Below are 19,839 nucleotides of genomic sequence, written 5' to 3' on the forward strand. Positions count from 1 at the left end.
TGGGTGGCTCTAGTGGTTGAGCGTCTGCCTTTGGCCCAAGACGTGATCCTGGGGTCCTAGAATCGAGTCCCACATTGGGCTCCCTGCATGGAGCCTGCTTCTCTCTCTGCCTATGTCTCTGCCTTTCTCTCTCTCTCTCTGTTTCTCATGGATAAATAAATAAAATCTTAAAAATAAATAAATAAATAAATAAAATCTTAAAAAAAAAAAGACCATAACCAATATTTGGTTTCACTCTAAATGTGATCATTTACAGGTGCCCATAGATGTACCGGCTTCTATTATTGTCCATAACATTTCCATCCTTGAAGATCCTGGCAAAGCCAAGAGCCCCTCCTCGCTATTAACATTACAAATAATGTCCCTGTCTGATTTGTTCTGATTCCTGTAGTATTGGAGTGAAAGTTCAGCCTCTTGACCTCACCTTGGTCTAAAACAGGGACGCCTTTATTTGATGATGGCAATTTATCTTTTTAAAGGAGAGCTCACCTCTGCTGCTTTATCCATCATACACTGCATTTTCATAGCTGTTGCTGAGCGCACAGGGAAAATGGGTGGTTCACATGTGGAAAAGTCATTATCAAGGAGAAGTTACACCCACAATCCGAAAAGCAGGCAAAAACAACCAACTCAAAGCAGGGCAAGTTTATCTGGAAATTTGACCCAGAGGGTTCTAAGTGAAAACACCCTTCCCCCCCATCCAGGAAGCAGGATAAGGGTGGCCATCTGGAGTTGGCTTTTGGAATGCCTGCCAGTACTCTTGCTGTTCTGTTTCCAGCCAAGTGTCTCGGTCACCACTGTAACACACCTTTACATCTAGCTCACAGAGCCCCCGGGTCTCGTTTTAACCGGATAGGAACGGTGTTGGGACCACTGAGCTTGCTGGTGGCTGGACAGGCCACCAAGTGAGGTTGGAGTGCCTTTCCCATTTATGTTTCTCACTCAGGACCAGATGAATAAGGAATATTCATTTCAGGAACGGGGAGGAGTAGAAGGAAAGAAAAAAAGTTCAAAGGTCCACAAACAAAACACCGTGGGTCTCAAGTCTTGGAATCCTCTGTCACCGCAGAGATAAGCAGAGTCAGCTGATCCAGACAGAGCCAAGGGGCCGCACATCTAAAACATGGACAAAGGAGTCTTTTCCTTTAGGACCTGACATTCCTAAGCGCCAGTGCCTTGAGCATCTTGTAGATTGGAGTTAAAATGTCTGACTTTGAGGCCCCCTCTTGCCGACCCAAAGGGTAGGGTGGATGTGGTGTTGATGACCAAGTGCTCTTCCGTCTTGACCAGCTGGTTGTGGGGCTGATGCTAAAAAGAATGATGGTATCACCCCATTTGGTCTGGGGCTAAACAAACAAGTCCAGCCCATGGTAGTCCTTGTAACTTATCCTTGGAGAGACAAGCCATAAGGTGGGATCCTCGAGAGGCACCCCTTTGATTCATTCGTTTGGCAAGTATTGGTGGCGCGCCTCCCGTGCGCGGCGCTGTAGGCAGGCTCCTTTCATGTTATTGCACAGGATTATCTGAGGAGAGCCACAGTCAGATGCTTTCACAGTGTGGGCTGATAGCTGAAATGGTATGTTTGTTTTGAATAGTCAAAACTGTCTTTCTAGACCACAGGTATGAAAAATATGAAGGCTGAGTTCAAAATCAGCAATTGTCGAGCCTCGTCTGAGCTTCATCAGACTTTAAAGTTGCTCGGGGAGCTTGTGGGAAGTGCACGGATCGGCCCTACACTCAGAAATGCCGATGCAGCAAAGGACGGGGCGGGGGCGGGGGTTCCCAAATGTGTGGTTTTAAAATCAGGAACCAGCGTGCTTTTGACGGAGGCAGGCAGGCCAGGGGCTCACTCCCTGGGTTTTAGAAACACATCTGTGAGGGGTAGTTTCAGGTCGTGTAGGTCAGTTACCTGGGAGATGTTTCTCCCACTATACGCATCTCCCCATTTCCACCCCTTCTGGCCTGGCGAGCCTCTTTTACTCGGGAGAGTATTATTTCTGCCTTCTGATATGTGGGCGAAGCAGAACATTTGAGAACCAACTGTTCTGAATAAAACAATTTCAGGCAGAGTTCAGATGGAGGGCTCTCAGAGGATGCTTTTGTTTTCCTGCGACATTTTTAGGAGAAAGGATCTAAGGCCTCAGTGAGGCGGCCCGGCCTCCCGTGGGAGCCTGCCCTGCCCCACCTAGCCCACCTGTCCAGCCCGGAGGTAGAGCAGCAGCAGGTAGCCCCCAGCTCGGACCTTCCCCTGACACCTGCCCGCTGTGCAACCCTGAACGTAAACTCACGTTCGGGTTTGACCTTTCTGCGCTGCATGCACTTTGCTCATGAGTAACTGGAAGGACGTCTGCGTCCTGGGGCCGGATGGGGGAGGTCCCGTGAGGGAGATGATGTGTACAAAACAGGACGGCTCCGCAGCAGGCTTCGCACACTTGCCAAACTCGGAAATCACTCCGGGATCCTGGGAAAATGCTGACTTCAGTGCAGTGGGGCTGAGGTGAGCCTGAGACTTTGCATCTCTCGCGGACTCCCAGGTGAGGTCAGGGCTGCTAGTCCGTGGACCACACTCCAAGTAGCAAGCAGCTCTCTCTCTCTCTCTCTCTCTCTCTCTCTCTCTCTCTCATTCCTCTGAGTAGCAAGAATCTAAAAGTGTTGCTTGGAACTGGGAGTGCAGTTGACTCCAGTGAACAAACTGGCAGTTCTTCCAGCCCTGGACAGAGAAGACGGTCCCACGCCTTACCTAGCGCTGCTCATGCAGATGGGGCGTAGAATGCTTCTAGCCATAAACATTTTTCCCCTGGTCCCTTCAGCTGTTAATTGCATCCCATAACGTAAGAACTACTGAAGAAGAGGGCGTGGGGCGGGGGTAGGGGAGGGAGGAGATCATCTACTCTGTGGGCCGAGGGAGGTTATCAAGAGCAAGGCTTCAGATGTACAAAGTATAGGTGGCCCTTAAAATTTAGGGCTTATGGGTTCCTTAAATCTCTTAAGAGTTTACCTGTGAAAGAAAGGTTTTTGGATAGAAAACAAAAGGAGAGTGTCTTTTCCTTCATCCAGTAGCACCAACTTTAGGCTGGGTCAGAGTCACCTGGAGGGGCTGTTAAAATGCAGATCACCTGGCCCCAGCCCAGAGTTTCCAGTGCGGTCTCGGGTGGAGAGGGGCCTGCGGATCTGCATGCTTGATGAGTTCCCAGGTGACCACACTTTGAAACCCAGCACATGTTAGGCCCAAGAGGCCATCTCTGAGGGTGGTGAGCATGGAGAACAGTGTCCGCCGGTGCCACCTCTTCACATTCTCACCCTTCCTGTCAAAGTGGCATTGCCAGGAATGGGAACGGTGCTCTCCATGAAGGGGAGATTGACCTGTCTCCAGGTGACTGAAGGTTCTGTAGGGTTGGGAAGGATGAGATTAGTGGTGCCTACATGGAGCTCTTCCCAGCACAGCGGGGGTCCCCCCCAAAGACTGGGGCTCTAATCTGGATGGTTGGCTAATCACCTGAGGGGGCTTTAGAAGAAAAATAGAGCCCCTCCCCCTAGGGTGCTTCCCAGGAGATTGGGGGGAGCAGGCAGGTGCGGGACTCCCTGCGTGGAGAAGAGGAAGCACCAGATGGGCATTAGGAGCTGCTTTCCTTTTTAATGATTCTCGGATTTGGCTCTAATGATCACTCAGCAAGCACATGATTCCCCGGCAGGAAATTGGACCCTTTGTGTAGTACATTTCCTCGCTGGATCCCTAAAGTTATCGTCAATACATTCCGGCTGCAGTTTCCAAAGTGCTTCATTTCCCATCCGTGGATGGCTTCCAGCCAGGACCATCTGGCCAAGGGGACCCATCTCGGGTGAGGGCCCCATTAGAAACAGCACTGTCCACAGCCCCTCAGCCCTGATAAAGGCCCCGGTGACCAAATCCCAAAGAGAATACTTCTCAGGCAAACTCAAAATCAGGTTAAAATTGAGGCCATTATTTAGATAAGGAGCTGCAAGGAGAAATTCTCCCTTTTGATTGTCATACGCGGATTTGAGGAGTGCCAGCCTTCTTGGAGTGTCCTGGTTCAGCAGCAGATGCTCAGAGAATGTTCCTGGGTGCCATGCTCTGTGCCAAGGGGACTTGGGTACAGTCCCTGCTCTCATACTGTCTGTGGTCAGTAAGGGCAGACGCTTAACTGTCTACCTGTAAAAACAGAACCCCAAGAACCGCGAGTATCTAACAGAACTCCCATCATGCTTCCTCCCTTGCGCAGGGAGGGAGGCCTCATCTTCCCTCTTACAGCATAAGCAGTGTGAGGGCATTCCCAGGAAGGGCCAGGAATGCAGCTCTGTGGAGGTGTTCCTGCAGGGGGCTGACAGCTGTTTGCCCTCCCACACCCCCATCCCTGTGCCACCTACGTGGGGCCCCCAATGCCACCTGCGTGGGGCCAGGTGCTTCTGAGGCTGTGGGCAGCTGCAGAGGCCCTTCCCACCTTGGTAAGCATCAGAATCCCCTGGAGGGCTTCTTAAAAACAGATCACTGGGCCTCTTTGACGTCTCTGATCCTGTAGGCCTAGGATGGGGCCAGAGGATTTCTAACCAATTTCCAGGTAAGGCTCCTGAGCCCCAGATCATACTGGAAGAACCACAGGGGTAGCAGGTGAGCATGGCCATCACAGCTTACCCCGGGGACAGATAGAGCATGATTGAATGACAGGCAGGAAACCTTCCGAGCAATGCTGGTGACCCGGGTGAGAGAAGAAGGGTCTCCGAAGCAGGCCACGGCCATGGGACCAGAGAGCAAAGAGAGGGAGCCCCAGACACGTGGGACAGTAGAACCAGCGGGCCAGGCCCAGTGAGAGAGGGGACCAGGGAAGGGAGGGAAGAGTCCAAGCAGCCACAGATGGCCGTGCAGGGCACTGAGACGGGAATGGGGATGGGGGAGGGGAATGGCTTGTCTCTTTGTGACCCGCCGGGCTTGTGGTTTGCAGAGATGTTCAGGTGGAAATGTTAAAAGGGTTGTCAAAGTGCTATTGGAACCTCCGGAGAGAAATCTGAGCTGCAGGTACGGCTCTGGGGGCCTTTGGGACAGAGATTTAAGCTAAAGCTGCGGAGCTAAGTCAGATTAGCTGAGGGCAGCTCCCTGAAGAGAGAGTGATGAGGTGTCCAGAAGGACATCCCAAGACTCCCTTGGAGGGCAGGGCACGGAGAGAGGTGAGTGGCTTTGCTGCGAGGTGCATGAAGCAGACACGGCCGGTGTCACCAGGAAGGGGCGGAACCAGGTGTTGGGGCATCTCAAACACTAAACCCAAGTAGGACACATTCTGGGGAGCCCTCAAAAAGCCATCCTCAAGAGTCTGGGTTGTGTCTGAGGCGTGAGTTAAAGGAACTGATCCACACATTTTGGAGCACATCGTTGGTTAACTCCTCACTTACGTGGCCTGTGTGATTTTCACTTGCTTTGGTGACCCAGTGGCTTTACAGTTCCTAGGCCACATTGGTGGCACACACGTGAGCAAAAAGAAGTCACACTTGGGGGGCGGTAGCCACCCATGGCAGTGGGGCTTCCTTCTAGGAAAAGAATCAGAGTGAGCAAGATGGTAGTAGTTCAGGATGAAGCTTGGGGGGTCAGTTTTTCTACCTCTAAGCTAAGCTCCCGGGAGAAGAGCTCATTCCTCTTCCCTCCTCCACGCTTGATACCGATCTGGACCCCCGTGGGACCTTGAAACCACTGGTTTTACAAGGATAAAAAGGATTCTAACAATTTTGAGCTATTTGTACTAGAATGCTACAAAAAAGAATTGATTGCTATGAACTGAGAGGGCCCCCCCCCAACCCAGGTGATTATTGTGTGTTTTATAGATCGTTTGCTTTTTAATTTGTTGGGCTTTTTCAGACCCCTGGGTCTTCACAAACCCTAAGAACATAGGGAAAACGTCCGACAAGTCTCTGAATAAGGCTGATGAGTCAGGGTCAGGCATCTCCTGGTTCCTCAGGCTGCTGCCCCCCCCACCCCCCCGCTGGCCGCAGGTGCTGGATGCAGGATCACACACCGACCTGTGCTCTGTCTTTGCAGTTCTGTACGGAGCTAAACCAGCCCATCCTGCCCAACATCCGCAAGTGGAAGGGACCCCGGGGATGCTGGAAGGCGGTTGTTGCTGAGATGCCCTCTACTCAGCTCCAGAAGGTACCTTCTTCTGCAACACCTGGATTTTATCTCCATTTTGTTGAAACAGCCTTTTCCCCTAATCACAGACGTTTAAAATTTTTTCTTTGCCAACATCCTCGATGCTGTTTTGCGTTTCTGCACGTCTCTTAGCTCTTTGCCATTCATCTCAAAATGCCCTGGTTCTCGTTTCGTATGTAGATCGGGAATGGACTCCTGCCCAGACGGAAATGGGAGTTGGGGGTGTTGGGAGGAGAAGAGAAATCCTGTCTGGAGCCAAGGCTGCGGATGGGGTATTTCTGTCCTTTGTCCTCTTAATCCCGTCTCCACAGTTCCATTCTCTGCCAAGTTTGTGGAGAGCCCATTGTTTCTTGACTGAAAACTTCAGATTCACTTAATTCATACGCAAAGCGTTTGCTTTCTGAGGTAGAAATTGTGCACATGGAAATGTTCTGTGGGCATGTTGAGCAGATTGTCATTTTGAATTTTCTTTCGTTGGTAGTTCCCCTGTGGCTGTAGGGATATGTTTCACTCTTACAGATCTATGCAAGACCAGTTTTTACACACTAGGAGTGTTTGATATTCGTGGGATTTTATTTTATTTTATTTTATTTTTAGTTTTTATTTATTTATTCATGAGAGACACCCAAAGAAAGGCTGAGACCTAGGCAGAGGGAGAAGCTGGCTCCACGCAGGGAGCCCATGTGGGACTCCATCCCAGGACCCCGGATCACGACCTGAGCTAAAGGCAGGTGCTCAACCACTGAGCCCCCTGATGTCCCAATATTAGTGGGGTTTTGGATTTTAAAATAGACTTTCAAGAGTTAATCATGAGTCAGAAACTGTGTCATTACATAGTTTTTCTATAATGCAAATGTATTTTTCCTCTCTAGTATACCTGTTTATAAACATACGTAAATAACATTTATGTGAGTGATATGGATGAAAAGTATCCAACCATTTATTGACAATAAGCTCTCTTTTTAGCTGCTACTTAAAAATGTGATGTAAATCTTCTTTCTCTGGGTTTTATGTTTTGGAGTGTAAATGGTTACTATAGGTGACAGCCAGTGTACATTCCCCATAGGCTAGAAATTAAGCCAAATTGGGACATAGCTAGTCTTTCCCTCGGTAGCCCATGGCTGTCCTTTCTCAGTCTACATAGAACTAATAATACCATCTTACCTTTAAAAAAAAATAGCACTTTGTACATATGTAGGTTCACTAAGCTCTTGTAGTCCACTTAACACTGCTTATCTGCTGGGAAATCATCAGGTTACTACGTGCCAGGCACTGTGCCACATGCCAAACATACATGGGTGAGAAACACAGACCCAGGGACCCAGCCCTGCCTGGTTTTAGTCCTTGCAAGCCCAGGGCCGGAATCCAACCTGAGCTGACATAGCCCCTCCCTCAGGGAGCTCCCGGCCTATTGGAGGCATGAGGCGGGGAACCCCACTCGAGGCTGGGGTGCCTAGGCCATTGGAGGACAATGTGCAGTTGCAGGGAGACCCGAGTTCAAGCCACTTAAACTTCTCAGCCCCAATTCCTTTATCTCTAAAATGGGAGCAATAGCCCCTTCCTTCTGTCAATCAGCAGGAAGCTGTAGGATTTGAAAAGATCAGGTGCACTGAAACACAGGCCAGGGCCTGGCGGGCCCACGAGAGGCACTGCTGGCCTGGAAGTCCACACCTGTGTCAGGCTGCGGCTGGGCCATTGTACACTTGTTGCCGTGGGGGCAGTGCGCCTAGTGTGGACACATCTCCCGGTGTCTCAAAAGATGCAAATATCTAGACTTTAATGTGAAAGTTCCTGAATTTTGAATATGAACAGATAACCGAAAAAAATTTTTAAATGCTGTTGAATAAATTGTGTCTGCAAGTTGCATGTGTTCCATCTCTACCCAAGACAAATGTGGGCAGGTGGTGGCAGCAACTGCCATTCCCCCAGGGCCTGAAGTGACATCGGGTGCCCCTGCTCAGCTCTCAAGCCCTTGCCCCACAGCTGGGCGGGCGGGGGGGGGGGTTGGCGGCTGTAGATGAGAAGGCCCACACCTATAAGGCAAGACCGTCTGCCCGGCAGCCCTCTGGCTGCCACACGGCGGGGTCGGGCTCGAACCCAGGTGGAGCCCTGGCTCCAACACTCCATCTCCTACTGCCCCTAGTGGAGGTGCGGCCGTTCTTCAAGAGACAGGGCCCCCGGGACCAGGGGTCGGGAGAGACCCCCAGAAACACCTGGTGCTGCTGGAAAGGCGGGTGAGCAGGTGTGAGGCGCGGCACCGAACAGGCAGGTGCTCCCCGGAGGGCTCCTGGGCAGTGGCCGGTGCGCCCTGGGGAGCCCCTGAAGCTTTTAAGCAGAGCTGAGCCTCGGAGAAACAGTAAGTGGGAGGATAACCCTCCAACGCTGAAAGGGCAAATCCCATTTCACTCACTTTACACCCAAGGAAATAGGTTTAGAGAAATGGAAGGCTCCGTGGTCTCACGGCTGAGTGACAGGGGTGGCACGAGATCCAGGGCTTCCAGTTCTTAAACTGGCGTCCTCTCCGGCCACAGGCCTGTGGTCATAAATGTCAAAGTGCACAACGTGCAGAACATGGTTCCCCTCCCTCCTCCCCAACACGAGTTGGTCTGGTTAAGGTGCTGAGCCCAGCAAGGCCTGGGGCTGGGACCTGAGCGGACGCTGGGGACTCAGCACAGGCCACTCTGGTTGTGCAGAGTCATTTCCTCTCTTTTGGTAATAAGTGTCTCCGGCCCCTCCAGCGATGCCACAGATCCCGCTGCCAACCTCTGGCAGCAGAGCCTGCAGATGCTGGGATGGGCTGGGAGAGGAGGCTTTTCCTCTTTCCAGAAGGCCCCACGGACAGCAGCAAGAAACAGGCAGGTCATCTGAGGCCAGAGATAGTGGTGTTTAGTGTCAGGCCTCAGGACACCCCTGACGCCACCCGCTGGCCCTCACAGGGCCCTGTCCTGGGGCTGCAGGCCCCTGTGTGGGCCCTGTCCACCTGCAGAGGGCCCTTGACCGGGTCCAAACCCCTGGGACTCTTAGCACTGACCTCCATCCATCCAGCAAATATTTATGGAGGATTTACTAGGTGCCGGGTACTTACTGGTCGTGAGCTGCAACTAATCAGTAAGCAAAGCCCACCCTTTGGAGTCCTCTATTTGATTCTCAGCATCGCTGTTTACCAGCAGTGGGGTGTTAGGGAAGTTACTTAACCTCTCTGGGCAGCTCAGTTCCTGCTTGGTGGACGCGGGTATGAGTATCTGACTCCTGGAATGTGATGATTAAAAAGACAACTCTGTGCTTAGTCAGGGCTCCCCTCACATCCCTCCCAAAATGATGAGAGCCCAGGCACCCTTGGCTGCGCATAAACCGCTGAAAGTGGCAGCGTGGGAAGTTTGGGGCAAGGGGACAAGGAGGAGCATGCTATAGCTTTGGGGTCTCCTTTTGTTTCAGAAACAATCCCCGTGCATGTGATCCCAGGACCCAGTGCAGAGACCCCCCCCCATCTCCTGGTTTCTCCTGCCTCCTCCCCCAGGTAGGGGCTGAGCCCTGCCACAGAACCGACTGCTCTCCAAACTGACGCGCCCCCTTCTCCTGCAGGGCGCCGGGTTCTCAGGATTCCTGTGGGATGCTGCGGCCGGCGTGGAGCTGAGAGACGCCACCTCGCAGGAAAGTTCTCCTGGCAACGGGCACGGGAAGCCGTCGGGTCCCAGCCCGTACCTGGCACGTTTCAAGGTACCGTTTGTGTCGCTGTGAAGGTCTACTTCTAAAAGGGGGGTGGGGGGATCCCTGGGTGGCGCAGCGGTTTGGTGCCTGCCTTTGGCCCAGGGTGCGATCCTGGAGACCCGGGATCGAATCCCACGTCGGGGTCCCGGTGCATGGAGCCTGCTTCTCCCTCTGCCTGTGTCTCTGCCTCTCTCTCTCTCTCTCTGTGTGTGTGACTATCATACATAAATAAAAATAAAATAAAATAAAAAAATAAAAGGGGGTGGGGGGAGTCCCTTTGTAAACTGTGATCCAGAGCAACCTCATCTGCTCTGTCTCAGGGCCAGGTTGCCATGTCCTCTTGGGGCTCCCTTGGCTGATGAACTTGTCCAGGGCAGGAATGCGAGGGCCTGGGGGTGAGGGGACTCTAGCTCCAATAACACTGGCATTTGGGCAGGAAGGGGATCAAGTGGCTGGTTCCCAAACCTAATACAGGTCAGAATTACCTGGGGAGATTTTTTTTAAATCAGGTATTCCTGGACCCTCCCCCGAACACGCAGGATTTCTGGAATAGGGCCCAGGACTGCCTGTTTTTCCAAGGCACCTTTAGGGCTTCTTCATCCCTCTGATATTTGGAAACCACTGGATTTAGAGGACAGCAGAACCTGTACCGGGGACAAGGGGATGACCCTCAAGGGGTCATTTGGGTTCAGAGGGTATGCAGGAGGAGCCTCTGGGCTCTAGGGTCAGGGCAGCCCCACCACTGACCTCCTCCAGATGAGCCCCTCACATGGGAGCGTTGGCAGGCTGATGTGAGCTCTCCCTCTGATTCGCCTGCATGTCCCTGGGCAGTGCTCAGAACGGCCAACGGTCAGGAGCTCGGAACTAGGGGGAACAAGGAGCCAGCAGCCAGAACCCATCGCCCAGTGGGCACTCAATGGACCTTATCCCCACAGCACTTACCTGTGAAATCACGGGGTCGGGCAAGAGCGGGCCCTTGCCACCGAGCCCAGCAAGCCACCTGTGGGGGTCTGAGGAGCCTTCCCCCTTCTGTGTGCTCCAGACCAGTTCGGGAGCCTCAGAGTTGCTTCGAACCACAGCACAGTCTCTGGCAGCTCCCGGCTGGGGCAGCCCTCGGGGGCTGTGTTGGCTCGGGTTGGGGTCTAGTCCAAGCTCCTGCCCCTCCCTAGCTGCAAGGTTGCTGGGGTTCCGTGTGCACACCCACCCCGGGGTGTCTTAGGTTGCGCTTAGGAGACAGACGTGTAAAATCAGCCAGTTATCATCTTTAAAACCTCCTAATGCCGCACTGGCATTAAAATTAAATTCATGAGTGACACACAGAGAGAGAGGCAGAGACACAGGCAGAGGGAGAAGCAGGCTCCCTGCAAGGACCCCGACCTGGACTCGATCCCGGGTCTCCAGTATCACGCCCTGGACTGCAGGCGATGCTAAACCGCTGAGCCACCAGGGCTGCCCTGGGCTGCTTTTCTTTTTATGTAAAGTGGTTATACGTGCTTTTACCTGGCAAGACAACCCCCAGACCAACCAATGTCTCTAAAAGTCTGGATGGTTTTTGTTTGTTTTGTTTTTTAAGATTTGAGAGAAAGAGAGAGCGAGCACACAGGCATGAGCGAGGGGTGGGTGGGGGCAGAGGGAGAAGCAGACGCCCTGCTAAGCAGGGAGCCCCATGTGCGGCTTGACACCAAAACCCCAGGATCATGACCTGAGCCGAAGGCAGACGCTTAACCAACTGAGCCACCCCGGCGCCCCATGGCTGGCTGCTTTTAATGGCCAATGAGAAAATGCTACCGTGTCCTGAATTATTGGTCCAAATCCTTTAACGTGCTTAGACGGGCGCTCGGCCTCCTATCCTTCACGCCCCAGTCTGGGCCGGACAAGTGGTATGGTGTGGAGATGTGCCTTGGCTCTAGCCCCCTCCCTTGGCGGGGTTTCCCTACCTGTGGCCTCATGGTTCCTCTGTGGTCACAGCTGCAGAGAGCTCTCCAGGCTGGGCGGTGGTGGGCAAACTGGGGTCAGCCTCCACTTCCTGGGGGCTCCCCCTGCACCCCCTTCCCTCCTGGCAGTGTTTAGTGTTTGTTGCCATGACAAGCGGAAGGGCAGGATTGCTAAACCCCGAGCCGCTGAGCGATGCTGTGGTGCTCAGGAGACGGGCTCTGCCTGCAGGCGCCTGGACCTGCCCACCAGGCCCTGCACCCTGGGGGTGCAGGATCAGGGCATAGCCCGTGCTGCCGACCTTCAGCCAGATTCCCCGCTTGATGCATTTGAAATCTGGAGAAAGGGAGCATCCGGGCATAGTGGTCTCCAGAGGGAAAAGCAGGCAAAGGGGGGCGGGGGTGGGGTGGGGAAGGAGACGGGCCCCAGCAGGGGGTCCTGGCAGAGGGCTCGCCAACTGGCCCTGGAAGGTGAGAGCCCCAGTCTTGGCTAACGACCGGCTGCCAGAGCCACCACCTCCTCCGCCTTTGGAGTTGCTTTGAAGGAAAAAACAAAAAACCCAAACCTGACATTTCCAGATGTGCCTGGTTTTTCCAGACCCTCGGTTGGAGGAGACGGTGTGATGTAGGGGAGTGGACTGATAGAACAAGGGAGATTTCGGTCCTACAGGTGCCTCAGAGAAAAATCTAACCTGGCACCACCTTGCATGAGCTCTCGGGGTGCAAGCTACTTGGTTTGTGTTTGCTGTTGTCAACACCGTGCAGGAAGCGATTCGTAACTGGGAAGTAACGAATCCAGGAAATAGGAACATCTAAGCCCGTCCCTGTTGCTTTGTTTCCTCTCGCCTCAGGTGGGAAGTAATGACTTGACCCTTGTGAACCTTCACCTGGCAACCTTGGTCCACCCAGGGGGCGAGAATCCAAGCAGGAATCACAGTGACAGCCACCGCTTGGCTAGCTTTGTACAGACCTTGCAGGAAACCCTAAAAGGTAGGAAATGGTCTCTCTGTCCGTGGCTAGGTCCACGGCTCCCACTTCTGGAGGGTGGGCATGGGGTTGCCTCTTCCGGGCATTGGTCCTTTCCCTTAGGCTGTCAGCGGTGGTGCATACTGAGGCACAGAAGACCACTGTAGCCCCTGTGTTCAGGGAGCCCGGCCACCCCCGTGCATGGGGACCTCTTTGTCTCTTTGGGCCTACTGTGCACGTTCCGTGGTATCGGCTAATGAGCTCTTCTCTTGGATGGAAAGGATTAGGGGAAAAAAAGTGCTGACGCCTTCCCCCGTGACAGGTCCTCGTGGGTTCAGCTGCCCTGGTGGCAGTGCCACCTGCAGATTTGCACGTGCCTGCCTCTGAAAGAGAGGCTGTTGGTGACGCACCTGTGAAAGTCCCGATTAGCACAAGTAGGCTTTTTCTCCCCAGTGGGACGCAGGTCGCACCAAAGGGGTCCTGGAGCTCTCAGAAAATCTAGGTGTTAATCTTGGCTCCTTGGCAAGCCCATCTGGTGGGGGCCTGGCCAGTGCTCACCTCACAGGGGGGCCCGGCGGCCGTGGTGACCGTCTGTGGCCGCACCAGGCCCACAGCAGGGGCTCAGGGGCCAGGAGCGGACTCCCAGATAACCAGAGGAATTGAGAGCACACCGGGAAGAGCAGAGCTTCTGGAGGAAGTTGGCCCTCTGTTTCCAGGCTCTGGCCCAGCAATACAGAAAGTTTTCCTGGGTGAGGTTTCCTGGAAGGAAAGAAACGTTGAAAAAAAAAAAAAAAGAGGAAATGTTGACCCTGCTGTAAAGACGGGGATGTCGTCGGTTTGGCTCAGCTTTTCGGAGGCCGACCCCTCTCGAGGTGACGGTTGGCATCTGGAGGCTGGAATTCTCTTACACGCTCACCAGTATTCTCTCGTTTTCGAAGCCTTTCGCGTGTTAGGGTGCACCCCCCCCCCCACGTGGGCGACTCATGAGGATCCAGCTGTAGAAACAATCCAGTCACGTTCTAAATTCACATTTTAAAATGGTTTTATGGTTGTGGTCAAGTGTATGTGACCTGACGGTTACCATCATCCCCACTTTTAAGGGTGCAGGTGGGTGGCGTGAAGTGCGCTCAGTGGTTCTACAACCTTGACCCTCGTCCGTCTGCAGAACTTTTTCACTTTCCCGAGCTGGGAACTGTGCCCCAGCCCCGAGCAACCCCCTTCTCCTTTCTCTTTCCCTATGAACTCGGCCGCTCCCGGTACCTCCCCGAAAGTGGGACCGTGCAGTCAGTAGCTGTCCCTTTGTTGCTGGCCCACCTCGCTTACGTTAGGTCTTTATGGTTCATCCACCGTGTAGCATGGACCAGAGTTTCCTTCCTTTTTAAGGCCAAATACTGTTTATTGTACGTCTATATGGCATTTTGTTTACCCACTCGGTGGTTGATGGACACCTGGGCAGTTTCGGTCTTTGGCTCTTGTGAATACTGTGGCTGCGAACAATCGCTTAGGCACCTCCCATTTTGAACCAGGATGTGCTGGGACCAGCTTTCTACCTACTAGGAGTGTAAAAAAAAAAAAAGAAAGGTGTTTAAGCTGAGCCCCCCCATCCAAGAAGCATCTCTGTGGGAAATCGTTCGCCCACAGCTAGTTCCTAACCTAATTCAAAAGGATGGCCTGATAGCATTTGAAATCTGGGGACATTTCTGTTGTTCTCAACCTCAAGCGCTTCCTTATCTGTACACGGAAGCAGAAAGGGAAAATGCCAGTTCGTGACTTCTCTGATAGCTTCTCACTGTTTTCTCTGACATCCGGAGAGCGAGCAGGTTCTGGTACCAAGTTGCCCAGGGGACTGTTGACCCACCGCCGGGCTGACCTTGACTTGTCCAGGTGTGGACGGTGACACATGTTCCCCGCGCCCTTGTGCTTATAACCAGGATCCAGTTGTTGCCCGGTGACCCCGCAGACGCAAGGATTCAGGAAGTGCTCCAGCCTGCCCAAGGTGCCAGGGCAAATTGATTATTAGCAGGCGAGGCTGAGCTAAAACAAAGGCTAAGCTTTTTATCCCACGGCCTTCTATCAGAGCAAACAGAACCGATTTGATTAGCAAACTCTGGGCCTTTCTGCCTTGGCCTGGAATGTGCATCAGGGTTGACATCCGTGTGTGGCGTGCCAGTCTTCTGATGGAATGCTCTTCTTTCAGACCCCACCGGGACTCGCTCCGTGAACTCAGCTAGCAGGGGACAGTGTGCACAGTAATGCCTGGCGTTGGGTTGGGCCACCCCTTGGGGGGAGGGGGGGACCAGCTCCTGCTGTTGCCTGTGGCATTCCGCGGACGTGGGGACTGTCTGAGGACATCAGCCCCAGACATTCCCCACTCACGCCTGGGCACTAAGGAGCCCACCCCAGGCGAATGGCTTTCTAGAATTCAGGAGATTATGGGAGAACCTGCACACCTGTGGATTCTCAGAGGCAAGGACTGTATGACGTCCTCAGCAACGCCGATTTAACAGAAAGCAGATGAGTCCTAGGAGACCTGGAGGTGCCCGTTCAGAAAGGGAGCTGTTATTGTCATTCTTGAAGTGACGCAGAGCTGGGTGTGTTGACCTTGGACACCAGCATCTCTTCCTGATTTCAGAATTGGCTTTGTTGGCCCAGACGTTTTCAGGTCTGCGTCCCCGTGAAAACTTCTCTCATCGTGTGGGAACCTCCTGCCTTGTTTCTCACAACCTTCGGTGTTATTACTTAATTAAGATAAGCCTCTTTCTCTTCCTTCCTTTCAAAAATTGTGTCTTAATTCTGGGGTTTTCCTTGTGCCTCATTCATCCGTTCATCGCATACGTGTTTATGGAGTATCTGCCGTGGTGCAGGTGCTGTTCCAGGCACGTGGGGTTTTGTGCTGAACAGCCCCCACCCACGTCCCCGTGGCTCTTCCATTCTAGCTCTTTGTGTAGAGCCCTGGACTTGAGGGCTGGCCTGGTGACTCGAGGCAAGCCGTTGAGCCTCTAGAGACTTAGCTCCTCACCTGTGCAGAAGACCCAATACCAGGTGAGGGCTCATGGGTGGGCCCTGGTCAGGTTAGCAGTGGTCAGGTATGAACGGTTTTCGGGTCTCCTTTCCCATTGAGGTTGGCACTGATTTCTCAAGACCACGTGAGCTTGCCCTGCTTTGGGCACCAAGGTTGTTGAGATCTAGCGCAGAGGTACCATTACATCTCTTTCGGCCACGTGGTAGGGCCACAGGAGAGTGTCCCATCCCATCCCCTTCTGTCCTTCCTGGCCCCTGGCTATGGTGGTGGTGGTGGTGGGGGGTGTCGTCTGCAGTGCCCCAGTGCCCTCTGCTGGTGGCGTGTCCTTTCACTCTAGATTTCTTTGCCTCTGGCCATTATTGCTGAAACATATTCGTGTCCAGGAACGCAAAAGACTTTGCTGAGCGTCTCAGATACCTGCGGCTCTCGTGTATGAACTGCTCTCCTGAAAGCCTCCCTTTGCAAGTTAGGACAGGAGCACTGCTCCCCACGGCAATGCGGTTTCCCCCGGAGGGAACCTCGAGACAGGAAGTGATGGTCGGAGATGATGGGACTCCCAGAGCCTAGCTGGGGTCCCTGATGTCCTCTCAGAATGTCTGCTCCCTCTGGGGAATACTTCGTGATGACTCCACTTACTCTAGTGTGCATCAGACAACGGTAGGAATGTTGCAAATACTTCAAAGAGAAACCCTTTCTCCTCTAGGCCCTCTGTGTCCGTCGGTTTGGGCTTAGACCGACTGTATTGGTCTGGGTGGGTTAGACCATAGACATTTATTTCTTCACCATCCTGGAGGCTGGAAGTCTGAGAACAAAGCGTGTGCAGGGCTGGTTTCTCCAGAGGCCTCTTTCCTTGACATGTCGGTGGCCACCATCTCGTATCTTTGCATATTTTTCTCCACCGTCTCCAATGAATGTTTGTCAAGCTCTTGTTAAATATCTGGCTGAGACCCTCAGGTTTTGTTTTGTTTGTTTGTTTTTTTCCAGCCACAGTTTTGCAACGCATGAGCTGGAACAGGGGTGATCTCTGCATCCCACAGCTCCTTTTCCTATTGTGTTACTGACCTACTTTTAAAGTTTTGTGGATATTTCGGCTTTTTGTTTGTTGCACAAGGCATTTAGAAAAATTGGTAGAATGAGGACCATAAGCCTTCCTGACCCTGGGGCGTCCAGTCAGAGAATCGAGATCCCTCCCGCTTAGGGTGCCGCGATCAGTAGTGGGTTTACCTCCCGCCATCTCCTAAGTGCCTGATTTTCTTTCTTCCCACCTCCAGGAGAAAAAGACATGATTGTTTTAGGGGACTTTGGCCAGGGTCCCGACAGCAGTGACTATGATATCTTGAGGAAAGAAAAATTTTACCACCTGGTCCCTGCGCACACCTTCACCAACATCAGCACCAAGAATCCCCAAGGCTCAAAGTCTCTGGATAACATCTGGATCAGTAAAAGCTTAAAGAAGGTTTTCACAGGTAAAGCGGACGTCGCTCATTCTTTCCCTGTTCAGAAACGGGAGTTGAGAGAGACCTGTCTGGCCTGATGGTTCCAGATCCTTTGGTTTGATAACTCTGGTAAGGGGTTATCTTGCCTCCTCTGTAGGCATTTACAGGATCACATCGTTCAGGTGCTTATCTAACTATCATTCAAGCAGAGCCGCTCTGAAGAGTCTGGTGGGGGCTGGGAAAATAGTTAGAAGGCGTTCACTGATCTTCAGCTACAAATTCAGCATGTCCCGGGCAAAGCTGGTTACGGGCCAACAGATACTGGCCCTGCGATGAGCTGATAGCTTTCTCGAACCTTAAGGACACTTAGTCATTGAGCAAACCTTCCTCAAGCCTCCTCACATCCAGGCCCCGTGGTGTGGCCTGTGGTTTCCTGCCAGTGCCCCGAGGAGCAGCCACTGAGGCTGAGCAGACACGTGTCGGAGCCTCGGGGTGGGGTGCGGGACGTGCTCGACACGGGCCCCACGAGGACCCCACGAGGACCGGGCTGCGGTGGGTGGCTAACCTCCATGCGGCCCCGTGGCCCCCGCCACCCACAAACCAGTAACCTGCTGAGCGGACTTTGGGGCAGGAAACAGGCAGAAATATGACCGTGACCGTAATGTCTTTTGATGAATGGCAGGGACCGTGGTTCTCAGTCCTGCCTGGTGCTTTGCCAAGTGCCAACGTGTCCTACATATTATACCTCAGTGAGATGTTTACAATTTGTGCAAGTCCCAGTTCTGGGGTTCCCCTGTGGAAGCCTCACGGGCAGCCAGGGCTGAGGTCCTCAGGAGTAGAATTTCCAGTCCAGACTGTGTCACCAGCTGCTTACACCTCTCTGGGTGCTGGTTGCCCGTTGCCCTGTGTGAGGGAAGAGCTGAAGGATGATGGAAGTGGGTCTCCGGGGGAGTGACAGTCACCAAACTAGGGGAGACATGGTTTGCAGAAAAACACTGCTGGTCAGAGGCTGGGGCGGCCTGTCCAGGCGGCCAGGAGGGTCCCTGAAGACGACGGGGTTCTCATCACAAGAGAACACGGAGCCAGGGGGAGGTTAGAAATCGTTTCCTCTGTCCCCTTGCTGCTAAGTTATGGAGGGTGATGTGCAGGGAGGAGCAAAAGAACCGAACAGACAGGCTTTTTCCAAAGAGGACGTGCAAGTTGCCGACACGTACGTGAAAAGACCCCAATGTCGCTGATCATCAGAGTGGGGGGGATGCAAATCAAAGCCACAATGAGCTGTCCCACCTTTGAGAGCTATTTGACGCTGCCTCAGGTTCATTCTTGCGGCTCAGGTTAGAAGAAGTATATGGTGAGGAGGAGGCCAGCCGTAGGCCGGCGGGTGGGTAAATGAGCGGGAAGCGTAGACGCAGGGGGATTTCGGTGCCTCCAAGGTAGGCTAAGCCCTCGCTTGTCCGCCAAATCGAATTGGCCGAAACCTTTAGCTTGCCCGGCAAGCTGGGTCTCTGAGGGGTGTTGTCAGGGGGCGCTGGCTTGCCCACCTGCCGCAGAAGCTTCCAGCCGCCAGCCTGTGCCCCCTCCCAGCCCCGGGCCTGATATCTGGCCCTCTCTTTCCCTGTCACTCCAGGTCACTGGGCTGTCGTGAGAGAAGGCCTCACGAACCCCTGGATTCCAGATAACTGGTCCTGGGGCGGAGTGGCCTCTGAGCACTGCCCCGTGCTAGCTGAGTTTTACACTGAAAAGGATTGGAGCAAGAAGGAAGGCCCTCGAAACGGCAACGGGGTCACCTTGGAGCGAAGCGAAGCCAACATTAAGCACGAGCGATGATGGCACCAGATCTCTTCTCCGCCTCTGAGCCCGGAGCCGGGAGCTCCCCCTTCTAGAACATGCAGGCAGCCCAGCTGCGGTTTGGCCTTCAGCCTGACAGCACTAGCACCTGGGCTTCCACCTGCCTCCCGCCTTTGTTTGTGGACGTTTTGGGACCTCTGGTGGGGGAGGGAGGTGCCGGATGGGCAACTGGCAAGCCCGGTGGGGGCTGAGCTGTCCTTGTCCTCTGTGGGTGCCCCTGGATGGCGCGTGCAGAGGACCGAGCTGGGGCTCCCGGGGCGGGAGCGGCCGTCCCAGGCCCCAGACCCTGTCCGGGCCACGCCAGAAGCTCCCGTTGGTGACCACCAGTCCTCGATGCTCTGGCTGCAAATTACATAAAGCTTTTAACTGTGACGGAGCTGAGCACTCTTCTCAAACATTTTGAGTGGTGATTTTTAGTTTTGTTTTGAAAACAATAAACAGAGATGAACCTGACTGGTTGCGGTGAGAGTCCCGGGGGTGGGTTCCTGGCAGTGGGGCCGTGTTTTGTGCCCATGAGGCTGTGGGCCAGCGAGCCTGCCCCTCTACAGTCTCCCCCCACTTTGCAGAGGTGCCTTGCACACCCCCGTCGACCCCCTGCGATCACTATAAAATCTAGGGCTTTCTCTCTCCCCACCTGTTCTTCGTCTTCTGAGCCCCTTGCTACACTCTCGTGCATCGAGCACCTAGTCTGTGCCTGGGACAGTCTGTGCCTGGACATTCGGCACAGGCCCCCTTGGGCTGGACGAGAATTCCAACAGAATGATAGTGTTTCCT

The 19,839-nt window shown here is 53.6% G+C and overlaps 1 protein-coding gene across 1 annotated transcript in view; it reads left to right on the forward strand.

Annotated features, from left to right (window-relative positions):
* EEPD1 (endonuclease/exonuclease/phosphatase family domain containing 1) overlaps window positions 1-19,518 on the forward strand; it is a 109,866-nt gene extending 90,348 nt beyond the window's left edge. The window contains exons 4-8 of the mRNA XM_025464623.3: window positions 6,044-6,154; window positions 9,737-9,871; window positions 12,645-12,783; window positions 17,053-17,247; window positions 18,845-19,518. Coding sequence (XP_025320408.1) covers window positions 6,044-6,154; window positions 9,737-9,871; window positions 12,645-12,783; window positions 17,053-17,247; window positions 18,845-19,044 — 780 coding nt within the window. The 3' untranslated portion in view covers window positions 19,045-19,518. The remainder of the gene's footprint in view (window positions 1-6,043; window positions 6,155-9,736; window positions 9,872-12,644; window positions 12,784-17,052; window positions 17,248-18,844) is intronic.
* The last annotated feature ends 321 nt before the right edge of the window (window positions 19,519-19,839 follow it).

The sequence above is a fragment of the Canis lupus genome, chromosome 14 (genome assembly GCF_003254725.2).
Source record: "Canis lupus dingo isolate Sandy chromosome 14, ASM325472v2, whole genome shotgun sequence".
Lineage (NCBI taxonomy): Eukaryota > Metazoa > Chordata > Mammalia > Carnivora > Canidae > Canis > Canis lupus.